This window comes from Prunus mume, linkage group LG5 (genome assembly GCF_029339155.1).
Source record: "Prunus mume cultivar Tortuosa linkage group LG5, ASM2933915v1, whole genome shotgun sequence".
Classification (NCBI taxonomy): Eukaryota; Viridiplantae; Streptophyta; class Magnoliopsida; order Rosales; family Rosaceae; genus Prunus; species Prunus mume.
Genome location: NC_142702.1, coordinates 18,404,705 through 18,427,312, shown reverse-complemented (window position 1 = coordinate 18,427,312; position 22,608 = coordinate 18,404,705). Strand labels below are relative to the sequence as shown.

Below are 22,608 nucleotides of genomic sequence, written 5' to 3'. Positions count from 1 at the left end.
TTAAAGCATGCAACAATTTCTAGCTTTTCCCCTTATAGAGGAAAATGCTGATTTTAAGAGAAGTTGTTTGCACAGAGCTACACTGGTGGGAAAATTATCAACACTAGTCTACACAGAGCTATGTTACTAACTTACTAATGCTAGCCAGAGAGATTAATGTTCATTCCTCTATCCTTAGTTGGGAGTCATGTCTAATTTGTTTTAGATGTGAGGTTACATTGCATGTTGGGAATGTGAATGGAATCAATGCATCAAGCACAATTCACTTTGGTTTGTCTGTCAGGGTTACCAAAGACTTCATCACAGCCGGAGACACCTTGTCCGCAAGGACACCTTTTTCTGAAATCAAAAGGGACTTTTCCTTCACAATGCTTTGTAGCTTTCTAGAATCGAAGTCAAGTTGTTCTTGTTCTGGATCCCAAGGGCAAAATTAAGTTTCAGAATCAGTTACTGAAAAATAATTAAATTAAAAACAATGTAACTAACACAATATATACATACATATAAGAAAACACAGATGACAACTCATGAATCCTGCGAGTTCATGAGCTATACTCACAACTTTAGATAGTAATGAGAGATAAAACAGCCATACAGCAATGTTCATCTCAAAACCCAACTGAATTCCTTTATGTATCCATTAACCAGTAGGAACACTACGAGTAATAACCAGTTGGATTGAAAACTTTTCAGCAGGAACAAAGAACCATGCATTCCTAAAAGATTTCTGATGAACGGATCCCTCTCATCTCCATTTCGAATTCTCTAATATAGTCTCGAGCACAGCTTTTGTGAGATTAATGGATGTTGCATATCAGGAGATGATATCTTTATAAACATCAATAGCCTTTTTGAATGGAAGGTAATTCTAGAGCTCAAGGAGTTTGGGAGATTCATAAATTGGTCTATCAATTTCTTTATAGATCCTACATAGATTATTTAATCCCTTCTGCTCACAAGGGCTACCAATGGATATCCTAGTTCAGAAAAGATTTCAACTTCTTATGCCTTTATTCACTTGTTTTGATTCTTTCCTTATACTCTAAACCTTATAAACTAAAATAACAAAGGAATTAAAATCTAACTATACCAGCTATCCCACCCGATAGCCATCAAGGTTTTATTGTTCAGATATTGTTTGTCAATTTGACCAGTAAAGAATCGTACTGAGTACTATATAAGTTACCTAATGAGAGAAATGACGATTTTCTAAAGTTAAAAAAGGAAAAAAGAAAAGAAGAAGTTTTGAAATCAAAAGTCCACATCTGATTATTGACAACACCAAATTTCCTAAAGAACTCAACAAAGCCTCTTTAAAATATTTCTTGATAAATGGTTAAATCACAATTTTGATATGTCAAATAGTGTACTTACTACTGTTGTTTATGCTCCCAAATAATTGCATAAAAAGAAAAAGGAAAATGAGGCCTGAAAGAAAACCTGACTCCAAGATGGTGTGGGCAGCATGGAATGGAATCCTTGCAAAGACATCAGTTCCTGGGAACATCATCCAAGTGCGCTCATTTGAGTCATGGTTGCCGCATGTGGGGCATACCTCCTTCACCAAAGGTCTTGATTCAGGCCCCGCAATCTCCTTCATTATCGACTCAAAAGGAGATGGAACACTAGTCTTGGTTGTCCGAGCTATCTTCCTCAGAGATGTAAGTGCTTCTCTATTCCCATTCCTCACCCTGTCATTTTCAACCAGCTGCATTTTCGCCATAACAAAATAATCCCTTCAATGTTTTACTAACAAGACCCAATAAAATACATTAGTTTATAATAAACTTGAATTTGTTCAAAAATAAAGCCACTTAACTGTACTGGGATGGATCAATTAACAAAACCCAATTAAACATATTAGTTATTAAGGAACCAAAAGGGAATTTTGAATAACTAAGCCAAATAACCATGATGGAATAGATTAATTTGTCTTGCCAGTTATATACAATATACAGTATCTAAAACATAATCATGTGGTTCCAGTCTTTTAAACCAATCAATTTGTTATTGAAACATTATGTACTATCATCTTTGAGTTTAAACTTGTTTGCAAAAAGAAAAAAGAATCTCTGAGCTTAAACTTTCCAACTTCTCAGGTTCTTCTCGAAGAATAAAAACACAATTACCTGGTGTCGGGCTAAAAGGAGATGCTCGGCTTCAGTCTCAAGCTCAATTAAGCTTTGCATGGTCTCATCCATTCTTGAATACTCAATCAGACTACCTACCTAATTGTGCAGCTGAAACATAATTGAAATTAGCTACAATTTACTAGATGGCTCTGCTTAAATTCTGATTGAAAACCAACCCAAATAGGATAAGAAAATAGAACAGTTAGTCAGAAAAAGAAAATTATAATAAAAATTGTGCCTCAACTTAAAGATTCAGTCATCCCAAGAACAAAGTAATTTCAACACAGCATATCAGCATTTAAAACCCCACCTTCTCACCACGAGCAAAGGTGATAGTACACAAAGAAAAACAAACGGTCAAGGAGAAGTATAAGAAAAATCTCATCAATTTCCCTAGAAAATTGGATATTTGAAAAAGAACCCATCAGATTTTTTTGCTTAGACAGAACCATGTTCTGAAAGCATAAAAGAAAAGAAAACGACAAATAATAGGAAGGAGAAACACAGACAAACGAACGGGCCAACAAAGTATGAAATCGAAAAGCATCCAAGTGAAAATTACATAGATATATATATATGCAGGCTGAGAAATGTGGACAATTCAGTACTCAACAACAATGCAGATTACGCAAGCTTATCATTTATCACGTTAATTACACAAAACATTTAAACCACAATCACATGCAGAAACCCCTTCAATCCAGAAAACCCAGATAACCTATGCAAATCTATTATCTATGAAACACACAAACTAAGCCTAACCACATAATTAATCACAACAGCAGCAAAATAAGTATAATAATAAAAAATCAAATTGTTTCAAATTTGAAAGTGTGATCATAGACAATTAGTATAAAAATGGAACAAAAAATCCAAGTTAAAAAATTACCTCGTCCGTTGCAGACTGCAGTTGGTGAGCCTGGTCCACCGTCGACGTCCGAGGTTTTGAGAGATAGACAGAGTCTGAGAGTCTGAGAGATAAGAGATGATAGTTTGGAATAGGGTTTGAGTTCGAGAAATAGAGACAGACACGATAGAGGCTGAGAAGAGTTAGAGAGAGAGAGAGAGAGAGAGAGAGAGAGAGACTCGATGGCGGTCTGAGATCAGGGATGACACTGGGAGGGTGGCGACGGAATGTCAGAGGCCAGAGCTTAGCCGAGGCGGCGACAGAAAGAAAAGGATTGGGCTTTTAGGGCTTAAAATTTGGGTGGGCTAAATATCAACATAGAAGTAGCCCATTATATTCAAAACTCAAATGGGTTATGGAAGAAATAAAGCAAAAAGGAGTAAAAAAATCTTTCCGGAATAAGAATATTGGGTTTATGTTACCAGAAGAGTTCACAAGTTCTACGCGGTAGTGGCTTCAAGTAAAATTTCGAAAGAAAAAGATGCAGAGGTTCAAGGCAGCTTCATTGGTAAGAAACGGCCTTCACAATTGCCGTTTGCTTAGCCATTGCAGAGGCCTCTGCTCTCTCCCAGACCATGCTCTCAACGATGATCTTGGCCACCAAGTGAGATTTTGTCGATTACCCATTTCTTTATTCTTTCTATTTAAGCTCAGACATGTGAAACGCAAGCTCTCTGAGAGTCTCAGGTATTGGTTGAAGGCAAAGCTTGGTCCAGGACAGCGATTCTCAACAGACCTTCAGCGCTCAATGCTCTCACGACTGCAATGGTGTGTTTTTATCTTTTAAAGCAATCAATATTTTTTTTTAGACCCTTAATTCTATTTAAGGTTTCGTTTGGAACCCATTTCTAAGAACTCCCGTAATGAGTATACAGGGGGCTAGATTGCAGAAACTGTACAAAAGCTGGGAAGATAATCCTGATATTGGTTTTATTGTAATGAAGGTGATTGTTTTTCTTGTTCATAAATTTTGGTCCAATGCTTATGCTGATATTGCTTAGTTGCGATTACTCAGGTGGCAGCTGACAAATTGTTTTGAATTTTTGAAGGGCAGTGGCAAGGCATTTTGTGCTGGTGGAGATGTAGTGTATCTTTATCATATGATAAACAAAGGTGGACACCCTTCTGATTTGCTATCAAACAATTTTATAAGTTGTAGACATATATTTATGGCTTACATACTTTTATTTGATTTCAAATTTGATGAAGTTAGCATTATGTAGCCAGTTGAAAGGGGTGCAAAGTAGATTTCTCTTTTATGGCTCAGTTGGTTTCTTTTTCTGCTTAATATCAGACAATTGTGTTAACAGTCCTGTAAATTTGCCTTACAATGTGCAGGGAAAATAGAAGAATGTAAACAATTTTTTAGTACACTATATGCATTTATGTATATGGTTGGTACATGTTTGAAGCCACATGTAAGTTCATCATTATTGAGTCATTCTCGGGCGAACAAGCATTTTAGGTTCCTAATCTTGCAGCGCTTCTTAATTTTCTTCTCATTTTTAAGTTCATGATTAATCTCCATGCAGGTGGCTATCTTGAATGGCATTACCATGGGTGGTGGTGCTGGGGTCTCAATACCTGGGACATTCCGCATTGCAACTGATAAAACTGTATGTAACAAGGATACTTGTACACATTACTTTTCTCTATTGTAGATGTTTGTTGGCTTGGTGATTGGTCCATATTTCATTGTTCTTTGTTCTCTTTTTCATGAGGATTCCCATCAACTATTTTGCAAAATCCTCCCACTGTTAATTGTATTACACTCAAGCATTTTAATTTTATATGACTAACTGCTTGTGACTTGAGCATGTTTAAAGGAATAAAACTAGTTCTTAATATATGAAAAGAACTGAAACATGTCGAGGTGTTTTGGGACTTGTGTAATGCAGCAAAAATGTCAAGTTATTTTAGGAAGTCTAACCAGTATAGAATATGTCTTGTGTCCCTTGCCCTTTGAAGAATTTAGCGTACAAGCTACAGATGGGTGTTTCTGGTGCAGTATTAATTATTATCTTTACTAAATAAATAAATGTGTTTCACAGCCTGGTTAGGGGTTTATGCTATAGGGGACTGTTTAAGCATCTGATCCCTTTCTCTAACGTCTGTATCTTGTGCACCCACTTTGGCATGACATCTATATGTCAGTTTGCACGTGAATCTGGTTTGGACACTTAAAACTAGCTCACCTTTACATAGTAAAATAGTAAAATGACATACAAAAGGACAAGTGACTTGTGTATCTCATGTGTAATTTCTGCTTCTAACTATGTCGCTCATTTGCTTCCCCTCCCACACCACCCCGCTCCTATGTGGAATTGAAACCAACTGAAACTGTGGAATTAATATATTCAGCTGAATCAGTGCAATGCATTGTACTTCCAAAAAGACATCATATATGTTCATATTTCTGCAAATCATTTATGTGGAATCAACCTATCCATTTGGGGAAAAAAGGTTTTGGCTTGCTCAATATTATATTTGAGCGTGCAATTTTTAACTGTAGCAGTAGGATCTTCCTTTATTCACCATAGAGAAAGGAGTCAGACAAGAATTTGATATTACTTCTTCGTCTTTTAATCAAATGATCAAACTGTTTCCTCTTTACATTGATGTGCTGGTAGAAGCTGCTGTTATAGGGTATCCTTGCAATTTGCAGGTATTTGCTACCCCTGAAACTCTAATTGGTTTCCATCCCGATGCTGGGGCATCCTTTTACCTGTCACATCTACCTGGTCACTTAGGTATGCTTGCTTGGTTTTTCATGCATGTAACTTGGCTTTTAGATTATTCATTTGTAGTACAAGTTCAAAAACAGAAAAGATAAGGTTGCAGATTTTCCTTTTTCCTCCAGACTGATGGAGGATATGTATTTTAACAAGAGAAATGATGGGAATTACATTAAATGCGGACAATTGCTCAGGAGATTCCCAAAGGGTTTGAAATCCATGCTGCCCTCGTGTGAAAGTGACTCAATTTGTCTTCCTTCTTCTCCTGAAGTTGAGGAAGCATCTGGGAGTTATTTAGGGAAAGAATGATGTTGAGGAGCTGTTAAAATTGGCATAATTTTGCCTCTTCATTTAAGACAACCGTGAAAAAAAAAAATTAATGTGCTTCAGCGTCCATTTTTTTCCTTCTTCTTTCTAATTAACCTTTAAGTTGGCCCCTTTCCATTTTTCTTCCTCATCTTGTATCTAACAGTATTCTTTTGCATGGGAGAGTGTCCACCGTCATTACTTTCCAAATTCAGTTTGCCTATGTCTGGTCTCGTTTGTAGGGGAGTTCGTGGCCCTTACAGGTGAAAGGCTCAATGGATTGGACATGATTGCTTCTGGGCTTGCAACACACTATTTGCATAGTTCAGTTAATTTCAGGACTCTTTCCACATTTTTTAAAGTTTGTTTTCGGTTTATCTTTGTTATATAACCTTTGTGATTTGTTTCCCTTTATCCTAGAGGCTTCCTTTAATTGAAGAAGAACTTGGGAAAATAGTCACTGATGATCCTTCTGTCATTGAAGCTTCTTTAGACAAGTATGGTGAACTTGTCTATCCAGATGAGAAAAGTGTGCTTCATAGGTTTGTTTTAATTATAGCAATTAGTTCCAAGGACATTTTATTATATTTACAAATCGTCCTTATATTCTATATTGTCAGCTAAATTTAGATGTTTATTGTATGAATTTTTCAAACTTTGGTTGTGTGCTCCTTTAATATATATATATATATATATATATATATACGATTTTAGCTAGCTTATGTATTCATGTTTGGTTTGTGTAGGATTGAATTAGTTGATAAATGTTTCAGCCATGACACGGTTGAGGAAATTATTGATGCCTTGGTAAGCATGTATCAATTTTGACTTACTTCTCGTTAGTTTGGATTTAGAATCATTAAACCAATAAAAAATTCTATCAGATTTTCAGGGGATCATGGTGTTTTAACTTTTTTCAATTTTATTTCTTAAAACTCAAAGGAGTGACACACGAGATATGTATGCAACATGATGGGTTAAAGTAGGAGAGAATTTGAGTGTGAGGTGTGTACGATGAGAGTGGATTGGTTGGAAGAATAGGGTATGTGTACTATACTATCCTTAGCATTTGAATTTATTATTGAAATTGTTTTAAATTATAGGTTATATTTGTCTCTCAAAAGAAAAAAAAAAGTATATTTGATACTTTCTAAGTAACAATCTTGAAAGAGAGTTCTCTTAATCATGTTGTAGATGATTTATTTACTGTACTGAAAATAAAAGAAGTGAAGAAACATAGAAAATAATTGCAGTCATTTTGAGAAAGATTTATTTGATCTGGGAGGCAAATTACTCACGTGTCAATCTGAGCACCTTCTTTGAAGATTTCCTGCATGGAGAAGATTCCAGATAATAAATGAAATCTTCAGGACGTTGTTCCTTTGAAGTATTTAGGGCTATTGTAGTGAAAAACGGTTTGGTTGCCACCTTTAAAAGGTTTAATGTAATGCCTTGAGAGGGTGCTATCAACTTTTTTTTTCGTTTTGTTTTTTGCTTTCTTTAAAGAACTTCCAATGACTGACCAAAACAAATTGCTGATCTGATTCTGCTACACATAACTTCATTACCAATTCTTAGCTACCTCACAAAGTTTTAAAAACTCCTTAAAAAGATATTCATTTTTCATATTGTAAGCATCTTTTGGTTTTCTTCTGGGCCCCATATTATGATGGGTGGAAGTTCATTTGGATGTTATACCTTCCAAGTTCCAGCAATGAGGGGATCTTTGAGGCATCATTGTACTTTATACCTTCTTGCCTCTTGGACAACATCTGATTGCGTGCTTTAAAAAATGAATGTGCAGGAATGTGAGGCAGGTAGAACAAATGACGCATGGTGCACTTCTACTCTAAAGAGACTTAAAGAAGTCTCACCATTGAGCTTGAAGGTTGCCTTGCGATCTGTGAGTAGGCCTGCATGAAACATGTTTGAGATGACTTGGTTTAAATATATTGCATTATATTATATTTATGACCTGGCCCTTCATTCTTACTTGGTTCAGATAAGAGAAGGTAGATTTCAGACCCTTGATCAGTGCTTGGTTCGGAGTACCGAATGTCCCTACAGAGTATCACTAAGCAGGTTTCAAATGACTTTTGCGAGGTACACAGTTCCTAATTTATTTATTTATTTTTCCGATGAAATACTATCATGCTTTTGTGACTAATATCTTGGTTGGTGACATCATTAGGGCGTTCGGGCACGTGTAGTCGAAAAGGACTTTGCACCGAAGGTACCTTCTTGATCCTTTGAGCCAAGATGGCTTTTGATAATCTAACTGAAAACTCTAGTAATTGAAGAAAGTGGAAACAGGAAAGAGATGGAAATACCTGGAAAGGCTATTGCTTCTCTTTTGAATACCAAAATAATGAGTGGCAATATTGCAACCCTTTCTTTTTCATCTTTAGATCAATGTCCACATTGTCTGTTCATATAATTTTAACATGCATCTTTTTCTGAAAATATGCAGTGGGATCCTCCAAGTGTTGAAAAAGTGTCCAATGACATGGTGGATCAATATTTTTCCCCTCTTAGTGAGTTTGAGCCCGACTTAGAGCTACCGACGGAGCTGCGAGAAGCATTCACCTAGCTCACCTAAACACAATATATATTGTCTCTCCAGTTTTATGATTTTGAAAGCTGGGTTGATTCCAAGCATTTACCTGACCTAGTGTTCTTTCATGTTAGGAACTAATTAATTTTTGGGTTTTCCAGCCTCTTGTTGAAAAGTGGGACGTAGCTTACAAAATAATGTATCCAGTAATAAAATAAAATAGTGTTTCTAGATCTTTTTCTTCTTTTTCTTTGGGGCGTTCTCGCCATGAATTGTTTACATGATTAATATGGTTCTTTTATTTGTCAACTTGTTTTGCCTCGAGAAGGTTTTTTCGCTTAATTGTATCTAGCCATTCAACTTTCTTTTGGATTGGCATAACATTCAGAATTTAAGTAAGGACGCTGCTTCCTCCTTCCTTGGAAAATACTTCCCTCCGTAAGTAGGAGCTCCTACATTCTTGCCAATAGAGTGTGACATATGTGCAGAATTTTTTTTATTATTGTGATTTTGATGAATTATTTTTGTCTATGTGTCAAACTGTGATTCACAGAGTATCTCCTTAGTTTCAATAAGAAAAATTTATATATCACATGTGTATATATGTTGTATATCATTTATATCTCACTCGTTACGTGAGTCGTGGCCTTGTGTTTCACCCAAGTTTTTACTTTCTTTGAGGATGGATACGAACCATGGCCTCCCTTTTTAATTTTTAATTTTTAATTTTTTTACTATAAAAAAGTCAGTTTTATTGTTGGATACATTATTTATTTATTTATATAAGTCATATTTTATTTTAATTTAATCTAAAGAACGAGGAGGGGATTCAAACTCAGGTGCAGAGCGGGCTGCATTGTTGGATGAATTTTAAAGCTTCATTTTCCCTTCATTTTCTCTCTTCTAAGCTAAAAGCCAAACGACATCGTTCTCTTTCTATCTTTCTTTCTTTTCTCAATTTTTTTGTTAAAATTTTTCATAATGTTATTATTATTTTAAGACAAAGTTTGCGGTTTTCCTTTGGGTGCGTGGTTTGGGCTTAGGGCTTAAAGAAAACCCAAAACCCAGCCATCATCATCTTCATCCCGAGCAGCTCCAACGCCCCATCTCCTTTCTGCTCAGCTACCATCGCCATCCCCATTCCTCCTTCGCCTTCCAAAACACAAGGGGCAGTGCAACACGCTACAATCTTGTTTCCATTAAATGGTCCTCAAAATTTTGGCATCAATTGATACGCAGCCAATCTCACTTCTGCTGATTCGCTAATTTCCTCTGCTGTACAAAGTAAACAAGCACAGAGAGAGAGAGAGAGAGAGAGAATGACGACTCGAATAGCTCCAGGAGTAGGAGCAAACTTGCTGGGCCAGCACTCCGCCGAGAGAAACCAAGACGCTACTGCTTACGTCGGCAATCTCGACCCTCAGGTTCTCTGTCCATATTGTTTATTTTTTTTAATTTGGGTTTTTGCTATCGACTAGTATTCGCAGCAAAGATGAGAAATTTGAGCATTTAGGGCCTTTTTGTTGAGTTTGCTCAACTGGGTCTTTCTATATTATTGTTTCAAGTTGTTGATTTTGTTTGATTGCTTTCAGGTTTCTGAAGAATTACTGTGGGAGCTGTTTGTTCAAGCTGGCCCTGTTGGTATGTATCTATGTGTACCTCTGTATTAAAAATCCTAACGAAGATATGTGTACTTGGTTTGATTTAGATTTGCTGATGTTTAAGCTCTTTGTCTTTCAGTGAATGTGTATGTTCCCAAAGATAGAGTGACAAACCTTCATCAAGGATATGGATTTGTTGAATTCCGTAGCGAAGAGGACGCTGATTATGTAAGTGTTGTACATAAGCGACAATGTTCCTTGTTCTCAAGTTACTCTTTCTTTTGTTTGTTAGAGTTTTCTGCTTCTGGTTATTTATTTATTTATTGACTGCTATGCAGGCAATCAAGGTGCTTAATATGATCAAACTTTACGGGAAGCCAATACGTGTAAATAAGGTATTGAATTGTGCTTTCCTAGCTAACATTTTCTGGGTTCTTATGTGCTTTGTGCCACTAGACGGTAGTAATTATGAAATGGAATTTAACATCATAAAAAGCATTCTGCTCAGTGTCTGAATGCCCCATATCATATAAGTATGGAATTTTGATGAATTGTGTGATTTTTTGGTTTCAGGCATCCCAAGATAAAAAGAGCTTGGATGTAGGGGCAAACCTTTTCGTTGGAAATCTTGATGTTGTAAGTTGTTAAGACTTTCGGAAAACCTTATTTTGCAAATAGATAGATACTCTATTAAATCAGTTCTAACATTGCATTTTAACCCAATATTTCTTGTAGGATGTGGATGAGAAACTCCTCTATGATACATTCAGTGCATTTGGAGTCATAGTTACAAATCCTAAGGTAATGCCTCAGCATGTCTTTCATCGCTTAACATGTTTTATTTGAATATTTCGTTTTGTAACTTAAATAACTTCTTGCAAAGGATTATCGTCATTTTTAAAGTTTGTCTTTTTTTCTTTCTTCTTTTGTCATTAAGTTATGTTTGTAATGTGAAGAAATACATTAGCATGCTTGTGACTTTACTTGGAGGATAAATTCATGCATGATGGTCATTGCCAATTTTTTATTTTTCTGTGATAAATTAAATGGTTATGCTTATGTGCAAATTGGACTGTAATGTTGGTAATTCTCTTTTCTAGATAATGAGAGACCCCGAAACCGGAAATTCCCGTGGATTTGGCTTCATTAGCTATGATTCCTTTGAGGCATCTGATGCAGCTATTGAGGTATGCATCCTTCTACTTGTCAGTCAAAGCTTAATATCTTCCAACCATTGTTGTAATGCTTGTTGAAATGGCTGTCTTTTTCATGTTGAGTTTATTAAGAAATTGGGTTTCTTCTTGTTCTGTTTTTTTCAAGGCAATGAATGGCCAGTATCTATGCAATCGTCAAATAACAGTGTCATATGCATATAAGAAGGACACTAAAGGGGAGCGTCATGGTACTCCAGCAGGTAAGTCCTCTTGTTTACTCAGCCGCTGCTTTTGTGCTTGTAATTTTTCTTTTTGCCACATGAAAGCTTCTTCTTTAAGAAGGGGGTGTCGTTGAATTTAGTGAGACCATGATAGTTGATAGAATCCAAAATGAGACACGTATAACATGTTTTTACCATTTGTATGTTCATATGTGCAGCATTAATGTCTATATCTAGCTGAGACCAGAATTTGATTCCTCCTGGTTTTCATTTTATTTCTTATTTGTTGGTACATTACATAATCACATTATGCATTTGGATGAGACAAATATATTAAGTTAGTAGTTGGGTTCACTTCAAAAACAAACAAAACAAATAGTTTGTAGTTGGCTTAGCCTTTAGGGAAAACAAAAATTAGGGATTAGAATGGGTCAATGTTATTATTGCTGGACATTACTTAACTACCAGAATTACATTGCAGAGAGAGTTTTGGCTGCAAGCAATCCTACTTCAAAGAGCAGGCCCCATACACTGTTCGCTAGTGGCCCCCCAACACTTGCCAATGGTCCTCAGTCCAATGGTACCATGGGTGCTCCAGTGCCTCCACGACCTTTTGCAAATGGTGGTGTTGGTCTTCCTCCACTTCGCCCACCACCCCCTCAAGGTATGGCGTTCCCACCCATGCAGATGGGTGTACAACCAGCCTGGCAGGGTCAGCCACAGCAACCAGGTCAAGTGCCTCCACCGCAAATGCAACAGTTCAGACCTCCTCCTCCAAACATGCCACAACCCCCTCCACAGGGTGCTCCGGCTCCTCCAAGGTCTCTTCCACCACCTATGGCCATGGGAAACCAACAACCTATGTGGCGACCACCCCCACCTCAAATGAGGCCCCCAAATATGCAACACGCATCAATGCCCCCACCTCCCCCCCTCAATAACCCTCCACTACCGCCCCCTATGAGTTGACTGAAATGAATTAGTTTGTAAACTCGTTAGAATGATTTGGATGTTTCTTGTTTCATTTTGTTGCTTGTTATAGAATCAGTAATTTTTACGTTTTAGCGCAACAAACATGTTGAGGTGATTACTGATTATTAGAGGCGGCTTCTTCCTATGTTCACATCAAATAGCAAGCTCCTTATTGTGAACAAATTACCATTGTTTTATGCTAGAGTCCTTCCATAAGATTTTTTTGCTGTATGTAGTTGCCGATGTCTTAATTGTCAACATCTTCATTTGTTTTACATAGGAGGCTTCAGATTCCACTGCAATTCTCTACCCAAAAAAAGCCCAATCTGCAACCATGAACTAGCTTACAATCACAAAGATTCAATTCAAAGGAAATTATAAATATAATCCTACTCTCATGTAACACATTATACAACAACTTCCACATTAAATACAAATACATAAACCAACAAAAGCAACAAGCTAAGCGTCGGGCCATGTGGTATCTAAGCCACCTCAGTTGTCCTCGGGAACACCAAGGCTTCCCAGACAGCCTTTGAGTCATCAACAACGTTGTTCAGACGAGGAGGTTGATAATCATGGTATGCATCACATCCCACCCTCGTCCAACACGATGGCCGCCACACTATCCAGTGGATAGTGCCACAACCGGTGTGTTGTCATTGTGGTATTGGTTGTACATTCTGATGGACCGCCCTCATCGCTGCAGACAACAGTGGTGAACAAGCGTAGGTTGTGTACATTTTGCCTTTACAACAAGTTAGGATTCATTTTTTGGTTACATTGTCCAGGCGGAGCCTTCCTGCCTCTAATCCGGCGGCTTGGATGACATTGCTGCTGAGCTTCGGTGACCAAGCAAATTGCTAAAAGTAGAATGACTAGTAGGAACAATGGACCCTTCTGTGAAAAACTATTGAGCTCTTCTTCATTTCCGCTATGTTTCTCTGTGTCTACTTGTGGTGGGGATGGTGTGGGACGCTTTATGAATATAAAGCATTTGAAGGGTGGTACATAGAGCCATTTCATAACACCAAATTATCCTTTTGATGGTATGAAGCAAAGACACAAACTTAGCTACTATATTCAATTGTCTGTATTATACTTGGGGCCTAATGAATGCTGAAAAAAATGCCTTAAATGTATTTAGGGACCCTTTTTCTTTTTATAATAATGGTACAGTACAAGTATTCAGCCCAAAATAATGAAAGGAAACTATATGATACACAGTTCAGGAGAAAGTGATACATCATCTCAGCCCTTAATAGGCAATTTGAGTTTTATTGGTGCTTTTCAAAATTATGGATCATGTAACACAGATTACTCTTTCCCTAAAAGAATTAATAATATTAAAGTTCCAAAATTTTAACATTATAACTAACATATTGGATTCCGGCAACTTGAAAAAGGGGCAAATGCATCCAACGAAACACATGCCATTCAGCAGCACTGGTGCCCTTGTAATTGTTTACCAACTGTGTCCAGACACCGTGTGCTATTCAGCAGCATGGGTGCCCTTGTAATTGTTTATCAATTGCGTTTGCACGTCGTGAGAAACCGGCGAGTGCTCTTTGTACTCCATTGTGAATTCACCTTTTCCCTGCAGAGATAGAAGAATTACTTACACACAATTCAAGTGGGAATTCAGAAATGAAATATTTTTGCACTTGAAAGAGAATGTTCTTCATTACCTGTGTCATTGATCGAAGAGCAGTCGAATACCCAAACATATTGTTCAGAGGAACCTAAGAGCCAATACACGATATTTTTCAGGGACTTGTCTCATAAAAACAGCCATTAATTTTAAGGTAATGCAAACACCACTCCAACCAAATTTAATAAATACGGGAAATGTTTCAGCATGTATAATGTTTTATATCAGACATGTAAGTAATTACTCCAAAAAAGAAACGATGCCTAAATAAATAATATGATGAATAGCAAGAAATATCAGATCTGCCGAGTGTTTTCACACTGCAATATTGTAAAAGTATCAAACCAAGTATCTACACATTCATACGGTTTAAACAAGCAAGTATAAGGGGACTAACTCCAACTGAGAAGTTCTCTTTTTGGTTAGGACTTTTTCTTTCAGACAAAGGAGCATACCTACAAAGTACAAATAGCTGACAATTTAATGAATTCCTACATTTTCTAAACCACTACCATCGACAGAAGCTCCCATATCTCCCAAGAACAAACCTGACGCACATACCAAACCTTTTAACCAGAAGAGAAGCTGGAAGTATGGTATTGTATTACCATATATGCTTGAATCTTACACAGATGTTGGACAAAATATATAAATTTTCTTAGTAGCATTAAAGTCAAGCTGTGCAAAAGCACCTCCTTTTATTGGCTAAGCAAAAAGGAAGAAGTATGAACTACTATTACAAGACTGCAAGAGATACTTACATGGGCAGTAATAACAGAGTCATCTCCCTCCTGGTCATTTCCAATAATAACACCTTTCCTCCTATCAAATGACAGCAGTAACATTTTCAGTAAAAAATAGTGGGATTAACCCATATATTTTGATTGACAAGAAAACAAAAGAAAAAAGAAAGATCTAGTACTTCAGTAAAGTAAGAAAACACTCACTTATTAATATCACCAGCTACAGTTCCCTGAAACTCCATAGGTACTTTCAACTCAACGAGCATAACAGGCTCCAATATCACTGGTTTTGCAGCCGTATAGCACTGTTTGAAAATTTCAGAACTTAATATACATAATAACTGGAGTGGACAAAATTTTGAAGTTGAAAAATAGATCATGCTGGCAAAAGTAGGTTCCAGAATAAGTGTTAAATCAAATTTAAAAAGAATTCACTTCACTCAAGGATATGACAAGGACCTTTCTAAATGCATATATTGCAGCTAATTTAAAGCAAGTTCACTGGAATCCACAGCATGGGCAGCGCCATCAGTTAAAACAACACGAACATGTTCAACTGGATGTCCAATTAAGGAACCCCTGTACAAGGGATATCATTATGAGCAAACACAATAGAAAGGGACAGACATTTAGACAAGGACGTTATAGCAATATAGTAACTTTTATAGTGTGAAATCCTGAATGGATTAGATATTGGATTATCCTTGTTTCTATAGCCAACTTTTAAGACCAGACAGGGACTCACGAATTGGCTGCTTCTTTGAAGCCCTTCTCAATAGCTGGGATAAAATTTGATGGTATAGCTTGTCCCACAATCATGTTTTCAAATTCAAACTTGGTTGGTGACCCGGCAGGCAGCGGTTCAACAAATCTGCAATGTACCAATTAAGAAACAAGTTACAAGCAGGGGAGAAAACACCAAGTCGCAATAAGAAAGCCAATTATTAGGTTTCCAAAAGAAGTAACTTGAGCACATGTAAAAGATTATGTACACATGTATCGCACAAATACAATCATGTCTGAACATCGTGCATATAAAGGCATCATCTGGACTTACCCACATACCCGCCCATATTGACCTTGTCCTCCAGATTGTTTCTTATGTAAATAATCAAATTCAGCCCGTTGAGTAACAGTCTCTCTGAAGTTTACACGAGGTTTTCCAACAGTGGCATCAACCTGTTTAGCACAAATATGGGAATTGGAATACAGCAGCAGTATAAGGTAAAACTTAACCTACCTAACAAAAAAATTCTGATATTATATATTGCAAAAAGAGAACAGGCCAGGCACCTTATATTCTCTCCGAATGCGTTCAACATAAATGTCCAAATGCAGCTCTCCCATTCCAGAGATGATTGTCTACTCAAGGAACAATAATGTAAGGCAAGAATTATTTCTTGAAGTGGAAAAGAAATATACTTTGAACATTTGAGAGAGAGAGAGAGAGAGAGAGAGAGATCATGTTGAACATCAGACCTGTCCACTCTCAGGGTCCAAGCCAACACGGAATGTAGGATCCTCTTTCTGAAAACGATTCAAAGCCTTCGAAAACTAGCAAAAAAAGAAGAAGATTAATGTAAGTGCCATTGAATAATGAGACACACACACACGGCACATGCACACACAAAATCAAAGGGAATCGGCTCACTTGTCCTCCAGAATCTTTTGAAACTGGTTGAACAGCTAAGGACATCACTGGCTCAGGGACATTCATAGAAGTCATTGTATATTTAACTGACCCGTCAGTAAATGTATCTCCTGAAGATACAAGAAAACATGCTTTAGAACAAATTTATGAAAGGAATAAAATGCGTAGAAAACAGGAACAAAGCATTATAATCATTAGGTTATATCGCTTCAAACTAGTTATCAATGTCATGCACAAAATTAAGAAAGCTATGACTTCATCATGATTGAAAATTTAGATGTTTTCTGAATGACTCTGTCTAACATCCATTCTGACATATCCCTCCATCTTTTAGAAAGCTCAACAAGATTTTGCTTATTCCCTACTCAGACTACTAGGTAGATAGTGTAAATCTAAAAAATCAATACATCTTTCCTTCATCCAAAGATTCCCATTTTCATAACAGACATAGGATTCTCTGTGCATGATAAAAGGAAGTCAAACCTGATGCACAGTCTACACCAAATACAGCAACGATTTGCCCAGCATGTGCTTCTTGAATATCCTGTGGATGAGATATCCCACAAAAAATAAAAGATATCAGTAAATTTACCACCACAGACAAAAACCCATCACTAGAGCATCTTCGAGATGTTTTATTGTAAAAATTATTTTCACACACTGAAAGATCAAATAATTTTATTAGCAAAAATTTGAAACAAAAAACTAACCTCCATCTCATCTGAATGCATCCGGACCAAGCGAGGAACCTGTTTTTAGAAGATCACAGAATTCAGCAAAACATTCAAAAGGATACAAATTAAAGTGTCATACCGTTGATATGAAGATAAGACTTGCCAGCAAAGAAAAGAATGAAAGATTCACCACTAGTGATTCACAGAAGGTAACCATACCCAACTGAACACAGCCTTAATCCCAACTTCTTATCCAAACAAATTGGAATCCACCATATCAATTTTTCCCGATTTCAATCCCTATTTGAGAGCTATACCCTGAGCTTCTTACGCCAAAAAAAACTATATCCTCAACTACATCTCTTGTGGACATTTCCTTCCTGATCAGTTTCTACTACTCTTCATCTTATTTACTTTGAATGACCACTCTCTTTCAGAGGAATCACCGTGCCTCACATATTTAAACTATCATAAATAATCAGATAACCCCAGATCATTCCATTTCACATTATAACTTTGTTTTGATAATCCACATATCGTAATTAGCTACCAATTGCTTTAGAAAAAAATATCAAATTAGATTTCACAAGACTAGATGGAAGAAATTGGTGGCACGAAACAATTATTGCAGCAGAAGGCCCATAAGGCATAAAGGCTTAACTTGAACTGAGAACAGGAGATGAAACATTGCATTCCTTGGACTTACCTTAATCTTCTTACCAGTGTTAATGTTGAAAATAAAATCACCCTTCCGAATGACACCTTCATAGATTCTTCCCCAACAAAATAATTGTTAGCATAGTTATTATAACATAATACATTAATACAAAAATAAGAAAAGCTACATTGACATTAAAAGACAGCACCTCTAAGGCATACCTTAGATATGTTAACTGACCAAAACGACCTTCCTCCAATTTGAAAGCCAGTGCTACAAGAGGCCCATCTGGAGTTCCACCCAATGCAACCTACAGTATTGTGGCAATTTTTTTATTTATTACCCAGGCAGGTTTGGAGAATTAAAGAAAAGAAAAGTTTCAGGATGAATTTCCACCAACTTAGTACCTTCTCTTCATTCTTAGTCTGGTCAAGAGCATAGTTACTGACTTCAATTGGACAGGGCAAATAACTAAGTACAGCATTCAAAAGTGGCTGTACACCCTGTACTCATAAATGGCAGAAAATAAAGAAAATTATTAAGAGGGACGAGCAAGTTGCATGTACAAATCATTTTACCTAAATGGTGAAAAGGATAACTACTCTAGAGAACAAGAGGCAAAGCAACAGACCAAAGAAATTCAATGTTTGCTAAAAAAGTTCCAAACTTGTCATGCTGTAATAACATGGAACTGCACCAAGACAGACCATATAGTCTCCACAAAGCCATTCAGGAGAAACCAAAAACAAAAATAACAGCAAGGGCCCTGCGTTAGTTACCTAATTAGCCTTACCTTGAGTAGAACCAAACAGCTACATAAAAGAGCAAAACCTACCGGCAGTTAAGATCTATGATATATCTATACCCACTGAGGAGTCTACTAATTTGTCTGTTCAGAGATGACATAGATTTAATCTGGTGACCATAAATGTTTGGATCCTTTACTGTATAAAGTATAATACATCATAATCTTAAGTAACCAAAGTACGTGAAATTTAACACATCAACCTAAAAGCGTTTGAAGTTGATTGCTGACAAATAACAACAGAAAATGTAACCAATGATGCACATGTCGTTAGAAGGACTAAGTTTTTTAAAAGAAGATAGTACCTTGTTTTTAAATGCACTACCCATGAACACAGGTATGAATTTCTGTGCTATAGTAGCCCTCCGCACAGCTTCCTACTCAAAAAAAAAAAAAAAACAGGCTTTAAACTTCAAGAGCACAGAAAGATATATGCAGAAATTAATTTATCTTGAACAAAAACAAAATTTGGAGATAGCACTGCCTAGAACTTTATAGAAATATATGCCACCACATAATTTTACCCTTGCAAGGAACATCCAACCACCAAAACCCATGACAAGTAAAAATGGAAAAAGATAACTGAAAATTATAGCTTATGTTGCATCTAACAAGTCAAGACAAAATATTCTGTATTCATTTTCCACAACATTTTCAGAATTTTTTTCTTTTGAATTTTGTCTAATGTACCTCAAGATCAGTAGACGATATAGGTTCATCAGCAAGAAATGCTTCAGCTAGTTTGTCATCAACTTCAGATACAACCTCAATTAGCTCACGCCTCTTTTCTGTGACTAACACTTCCATATCAGCAGGAACTTCTTCAATAACGATTTTTTCACTAAAAGATGCAACAAGACAATAAGAAAAAATATAGAAATGGAAATGCATATTGAAAAGGAACCGTGTGAACACAATAGTGTTAAGAACAGACCCACTGGAACCATGAAAATACAAAGCTTTCATCTGCACAAGGTCAACAAGACCCTTAAAATCTTCTTCCAACCCGATCGGAACTTGCATGGCAGCACTGTTATGCCGGAGCTTAGCCCTTGCCTACAGGAGAATCAATTTCACGACCACATCACTATTTAAGGTTCAAAACTCAATAAAATTTACACGATGATGTACAACTATCCTAAATATATAAAAAAATGAATCTGAACCATCAAGGGAAATCTAGCTTGTTCATGTCCCTTGTTTCATTTTAGCATGTTTTGTATAAAAGAACTAGAAAAGTCATGTCTCGCTGTATCAGGTTGTTGCACAAATTACAATAATGTATAATGCATTCCTCAACATACTGAAATAGAAACTGATGTCAATCGACCCAAACTAAGATTAGTTCTAATTCCTTGAACTTCATCACACAAATTCTACAAATTTACAATTATGTTAACCAAATAATTTTATACCCTAAAAATAGAGATTTAAGAACACATAGCCATCAAAATCAATTTTTTCTGGGTAAATTACAACCTGAAAAGCTCAGCACATAATTAGGCGGCCAATATCCTGAGATATTAGTTAATGGTTTGTGTTCATTATGACAAACGAAACAGTATACTGAATGCTCTATCTTCCCTCGTAGTAAAACAATAAGCAAACCTAAAATACCAAGATGTTTCCATGATTTGTCAATTTTGAAATGCACCTGGTTCAGAACTTTCCACGGATCTGCTCCCATACGGTCAAGTTTGTTTATAAATGCAAGTCTTGGAACCTCATATCTTCTCATTTGTCGATCAACAGTAATTGACTGACTTTGCACACCACCAACACTACAAAGGACAAGAATGGCACCATCAAGAACACGCAAAGCTCTCTCAACCTCAATGGTGAAATCAACGTGACCAGGGGTGTCTATTATGTTAACCTGCGATAGAAAATTTATGGTTAATGGAAACATTTTTTTTCTTCTATTCTGCAAATTATTTAACATAAACACAAAGTTGAAGTATTGCAGCTCATAAATTCAACATATTAACTCATCAGTTTCAAGACTAACCACACGGCAAAAGGGTAAGATTACTAACCTCAATTTACTTTTTGACAAGTAATAGTTTTACTAAAGAGAAAGAAGTGAAGGGAAACATGCAAGAGAATCTAAATCTTACTTGGTGATTTCAAAGGTTTTTATTTTAGTTTATATATGTTGGAAAAGACAGTACGCCAAATATCTACAATGCTAATTTCATTTAGCATTAGTAGCTTCGGACAGAACATTTTAATACTGCATGTTCCTACTAACTCCAAGAGTAAGGTAACATTCTAATTTGCTACGCACTCCCTTTGGTGTTCCCAGGTCTCTCAAGCAAGAACAAACGTATCAATAAAAGATTACCCAGGTCCATCTTCCACCAATTCTCTTCATGCAATAGAACTAGCTCAAGCCTCTTGCACGTTCCAGGTATACAAAGAAGCAACAAACCGAATTGTCATTCGATATTCATGTATATCTTAAACTCAAAATCCAAGATTTTCAAACATTTGCTAGAATTTTCACTAATTCAAAACTTATATTTAATTGTCTTTGACTTGTAACATTAAAAGTAGAAGCATATCAGAGTGATCACTTCCTCCATTTTCAACAAGTTTATAAATTTGACAACCCAACTACATCTTATATGCCAAGTTTCCATTTCCCCATACTTTGAAATAAAAAATCACTGCCCACCATTAAAAGATTCAAATTTCCATCAAATCCCATTACTTTCCGAGTAAAAGACAGAAGCAAAGCCAAAAACCAATAATTGCAATTACCTGATAGCCATTCCAAGTACAATAAGTGGCAGCAGACTGAATGGTAATCCCCTTCTCTCTTTCCAAATCCATGGAATCCATTTTCGCGCCAACTCCATCTCTGCCTCTGACCTCATGAATCTCATGGATCTTCCCAGTGTAAAACAGAACTCTCTCGGTGAGGGTGGTCTTGCCGGAGTCGATGTGGGCCGAGATTCCGATGTTTCGGAGCTTGTCCATGGAGTCCTTCCACCATGGCTCTTTGTCCTCCTTGGTACGTGCGAGATTACCGGAAGAGAATTGGCGGAGGTGGAAAGAGCCGAGGAGGAGAGAGGAGGCTGGTGATGGAGAGGGAGATGGGGATGGAGAAGGAGACTGTACCGTTTTGGATGGGCTGGTGTAGAGGGTGTAGAGGAGGCGTGGTGTGGAGGGTCGAGAGAAGCGCGCCATGGTTGTGGTGTCTCGTTTTAGGGCTTTTGTGGGGTTTGACGTAAAACCCTGAACCCTTTGGCACACTGCCCTCTCTGCTGTCACACAGTGCGAGTTGCTTGTGGTTTTGAGAGTTATGCCTAGGCCTTTTACAATCCATTTGGGCTAAACCCAAATTTTTCCACTTTAAAAAGTAATTATTGGGTTTTACTTGGACTCAACCCGTTTTTTTCCCAACCCATCCGGACACAAATTTTAAATCCGTAACTTTATTAAATTGTTTAAAATAAGTTTAAGTTTAATTTTTTTTATGAATAACTTTTCTTCATTTAATCTTATTAAATAACTTCATAATTTGATTTTTTAAACAATTTGACCTAAAAAAATTGAAATTCCACAAATATAATTTTATTCTAAAAGAAAACACACAACATAAAAAAGAACACAAAAGGAGGATTGAAACAATTGTTGACCTCATTCACCATCACTAAAGCTCCTCCAAATGCGATCGATCAAATCATGTTAGAGACACTTATGCACATGTGGAGATCGAACTCTATTATGATAAATCATGTAATCAGAGAAAGTTTGCCTATCTTTGTGATACTCGTATGTAATGCTTGGCTCCAACTCATATTGTCTTGCTCTGGCCCTTCTGGATCATTGTGAACAC

General features: G+C 36.7%; 4 protein-coding genes and 1 pseudogene across 6 annotated transcripts; 2 read left to right on the top strand and 3 right to left on the bottom strand.

The window, feature by feature from the left end:
* LOC103331683 (P53/DNA damage-regulated protein) lies at positions 1-3,165 on the bottom strand. 3 transcript variants are annotated; one of them, XM_008234329.3, is made up of 4 exons: positions 3,022-3,165; positions 2,130-2,240; positions 1,441-1,749; positions 1-411 (listed from the first exon to the last, which is right to left on the bottom strand). In XM_008234329.3, the coding sequence occupies exons 3-4, from the start codon at positions 1,721-1,723 to the stop codon at positions 263-265; spliced, it is 432 nt and encodes a 143-aa protein (XP_008232551.2). In that variant the 5' UTR covers positions 1,724-1,749; positions 2,130-2,240; positions 3,022-3,165; the 3' UTR covers positions 1-262. The 3 variants fall into 3 exon arrangements, with proteins under 3 accessions (XP_008232551.2, XP_008232549.2, XP_008232550.2); XM_008234327.2 differs by having other exon boundaries at positions 1,441-1,708; XM_008234328.2 differs by having other exon boundaries at positions 1,441-1,708; positions 2,130-2,228; positions 3,022-3,156.
* A 94-nt stretch (positions 3,166-3,259) lies between these two features.
* On the top strand, positions 3,260-8,867 carry LOC103331684 (3-hydroxyisobutyryl-CoA hydrolase-like protein 1, mitochondrial). The gene is given in 15 exon segments (XM_008234331.2): positions 3,260-3,643; positions 3,727-3,807; positions 3,915-3,983; positions 4,089-4,152; positions 4,378-4,457; positions 4,572-4,655; positions 5,705-5,789; positions 6,323-6,408; positions 6,501-6,622; positions 6,827-6,887; positions 7,885-7,983; positions 8,083-8,122; positions 8,125-8,183; positions 8,272-8,313; positions 8,551-8,867. Coding segments are annotated over 15 exon segments (1,215 nt in total). The 5' UTR covers positions 3,260-3,520; the 3' UTR covers positions 8,671-8,867.
* A 764-nt stretch (positions 8,868-9,631) lies between these two features.
* On the top strand, positions 9,632-12,798 carry EMB2444 (RNA-binding (RRM/RBD/RNP motifs) family protein). The gene is made up of 9 exons (XM_008234325.3): positions 9,632-10,058; positions 10,227-10,275; positions 10,375-10,463; positions 10,574-10,630; positions 10,809-10,871; positions 10,971-11,036; positions 11,336-11,422; positions 11,556-11,649; positions 12,092-12,798. Exons 1-9 carry the CDS (start codon positions 9,954-9,956, stop codon positions 12,577-12,579), a joined length of 1,098 nt encoding a protein of 365 aa, XP_008232547.2. The 5' UTR covers positions 9,632-9,953; the 3' UTR covers positions 12,580-12,798.
* Positions 12,799-12,913: 115 nt separating this feature from the next.
* On the bottom strand, positions 12,914-13,749 carry LOC148917207 (kiwellin-1-like; annotated as a pseudogene).
* Positions 13,700-22,046, bottom strand: LOC103331681 (Translation elongation factor EFG/EF2 protein). The gene is given in 21 exon segments (XM_008234323.2): positions 13,700-14,179; positions 14,271-14,324; positions 14,995-15,055; positions 15,181-15,281; positions 15,436-15,470; positions 15,473-15,555; positions 15,722-15,847; positions 16,034-16,155; positions 16,270-16,338; positions 16,456-16,530; positions 16,628-16,737; positions 17,111-17,171; positions 17,338-17,376; positions 18,008-18,074; positions 18,181-18,269; positions 18,367-18,462; positions 19,070-19,141; positions 19,455-19,605; positions 19,699-19,820; positions 20,419-20,640; positions 21,528-22,046. Coding segments are annotated over 21 exon segments (2,289 nt in total). The 5' UTR covers positions 21,957-22,046; the 3' UTR covers positions 13,700-14,074.
* Positions 22,047-22,608: the final 562 nt, after the last annotated feature.

What these genes read in the sequence shown, in the direction of transcription:
- LOC103331683 (XM_008234327.2), bottom strand. Translation starts at nt 2,201, where the DNA reads ATGGATGAGACCATGCAAAGCTTAATTGAGCTTGAGACTGAAGCCGAG. An exon ending in TCCTTTTAGCCCGACACCAG is followed by an intron (nt 1,709 to 2,129) that starts GTAATTGTGTTT and finishes GCGAAAATGCAG; the next exon opens with CTGGTTGAAAATGACAGGGT. An exon ending in CCACACCATCTTGGAGTCAG is followed by an intron (nt 412 to 1,440) that starts GTTTTCTTTCAG and finishes CTTGGGATCCAG; the next exon opens with AACAAGAACAACTTGACTTC.
- EMB2444 (XM_008234325.3), top strand. Translation starts at nt 9,954, where the DNA reads ATGACGACTCGAATAGCTCCAGGAGTAGGAGCAAACTTGCTGGGCCAG. An exon ending in TCGGCAATCTCGACCCTCAG is followed by an intron (nt 10,059 to 10,226) that starts GTTCTCTGTCCA and finishes GATTGCTTTCAG; the next exon opens with GTTTCTGAAGAATTACTGTG. An exon ending in GCGAAGAGGACGCTGATTAT is followed by an intron (nt 10,464 to 10,573) that starts GTAAGTGTTGTA and finishes ACTGCTATGCAG; the next exon opens with GCAATCAAGGTGCTTAATAT.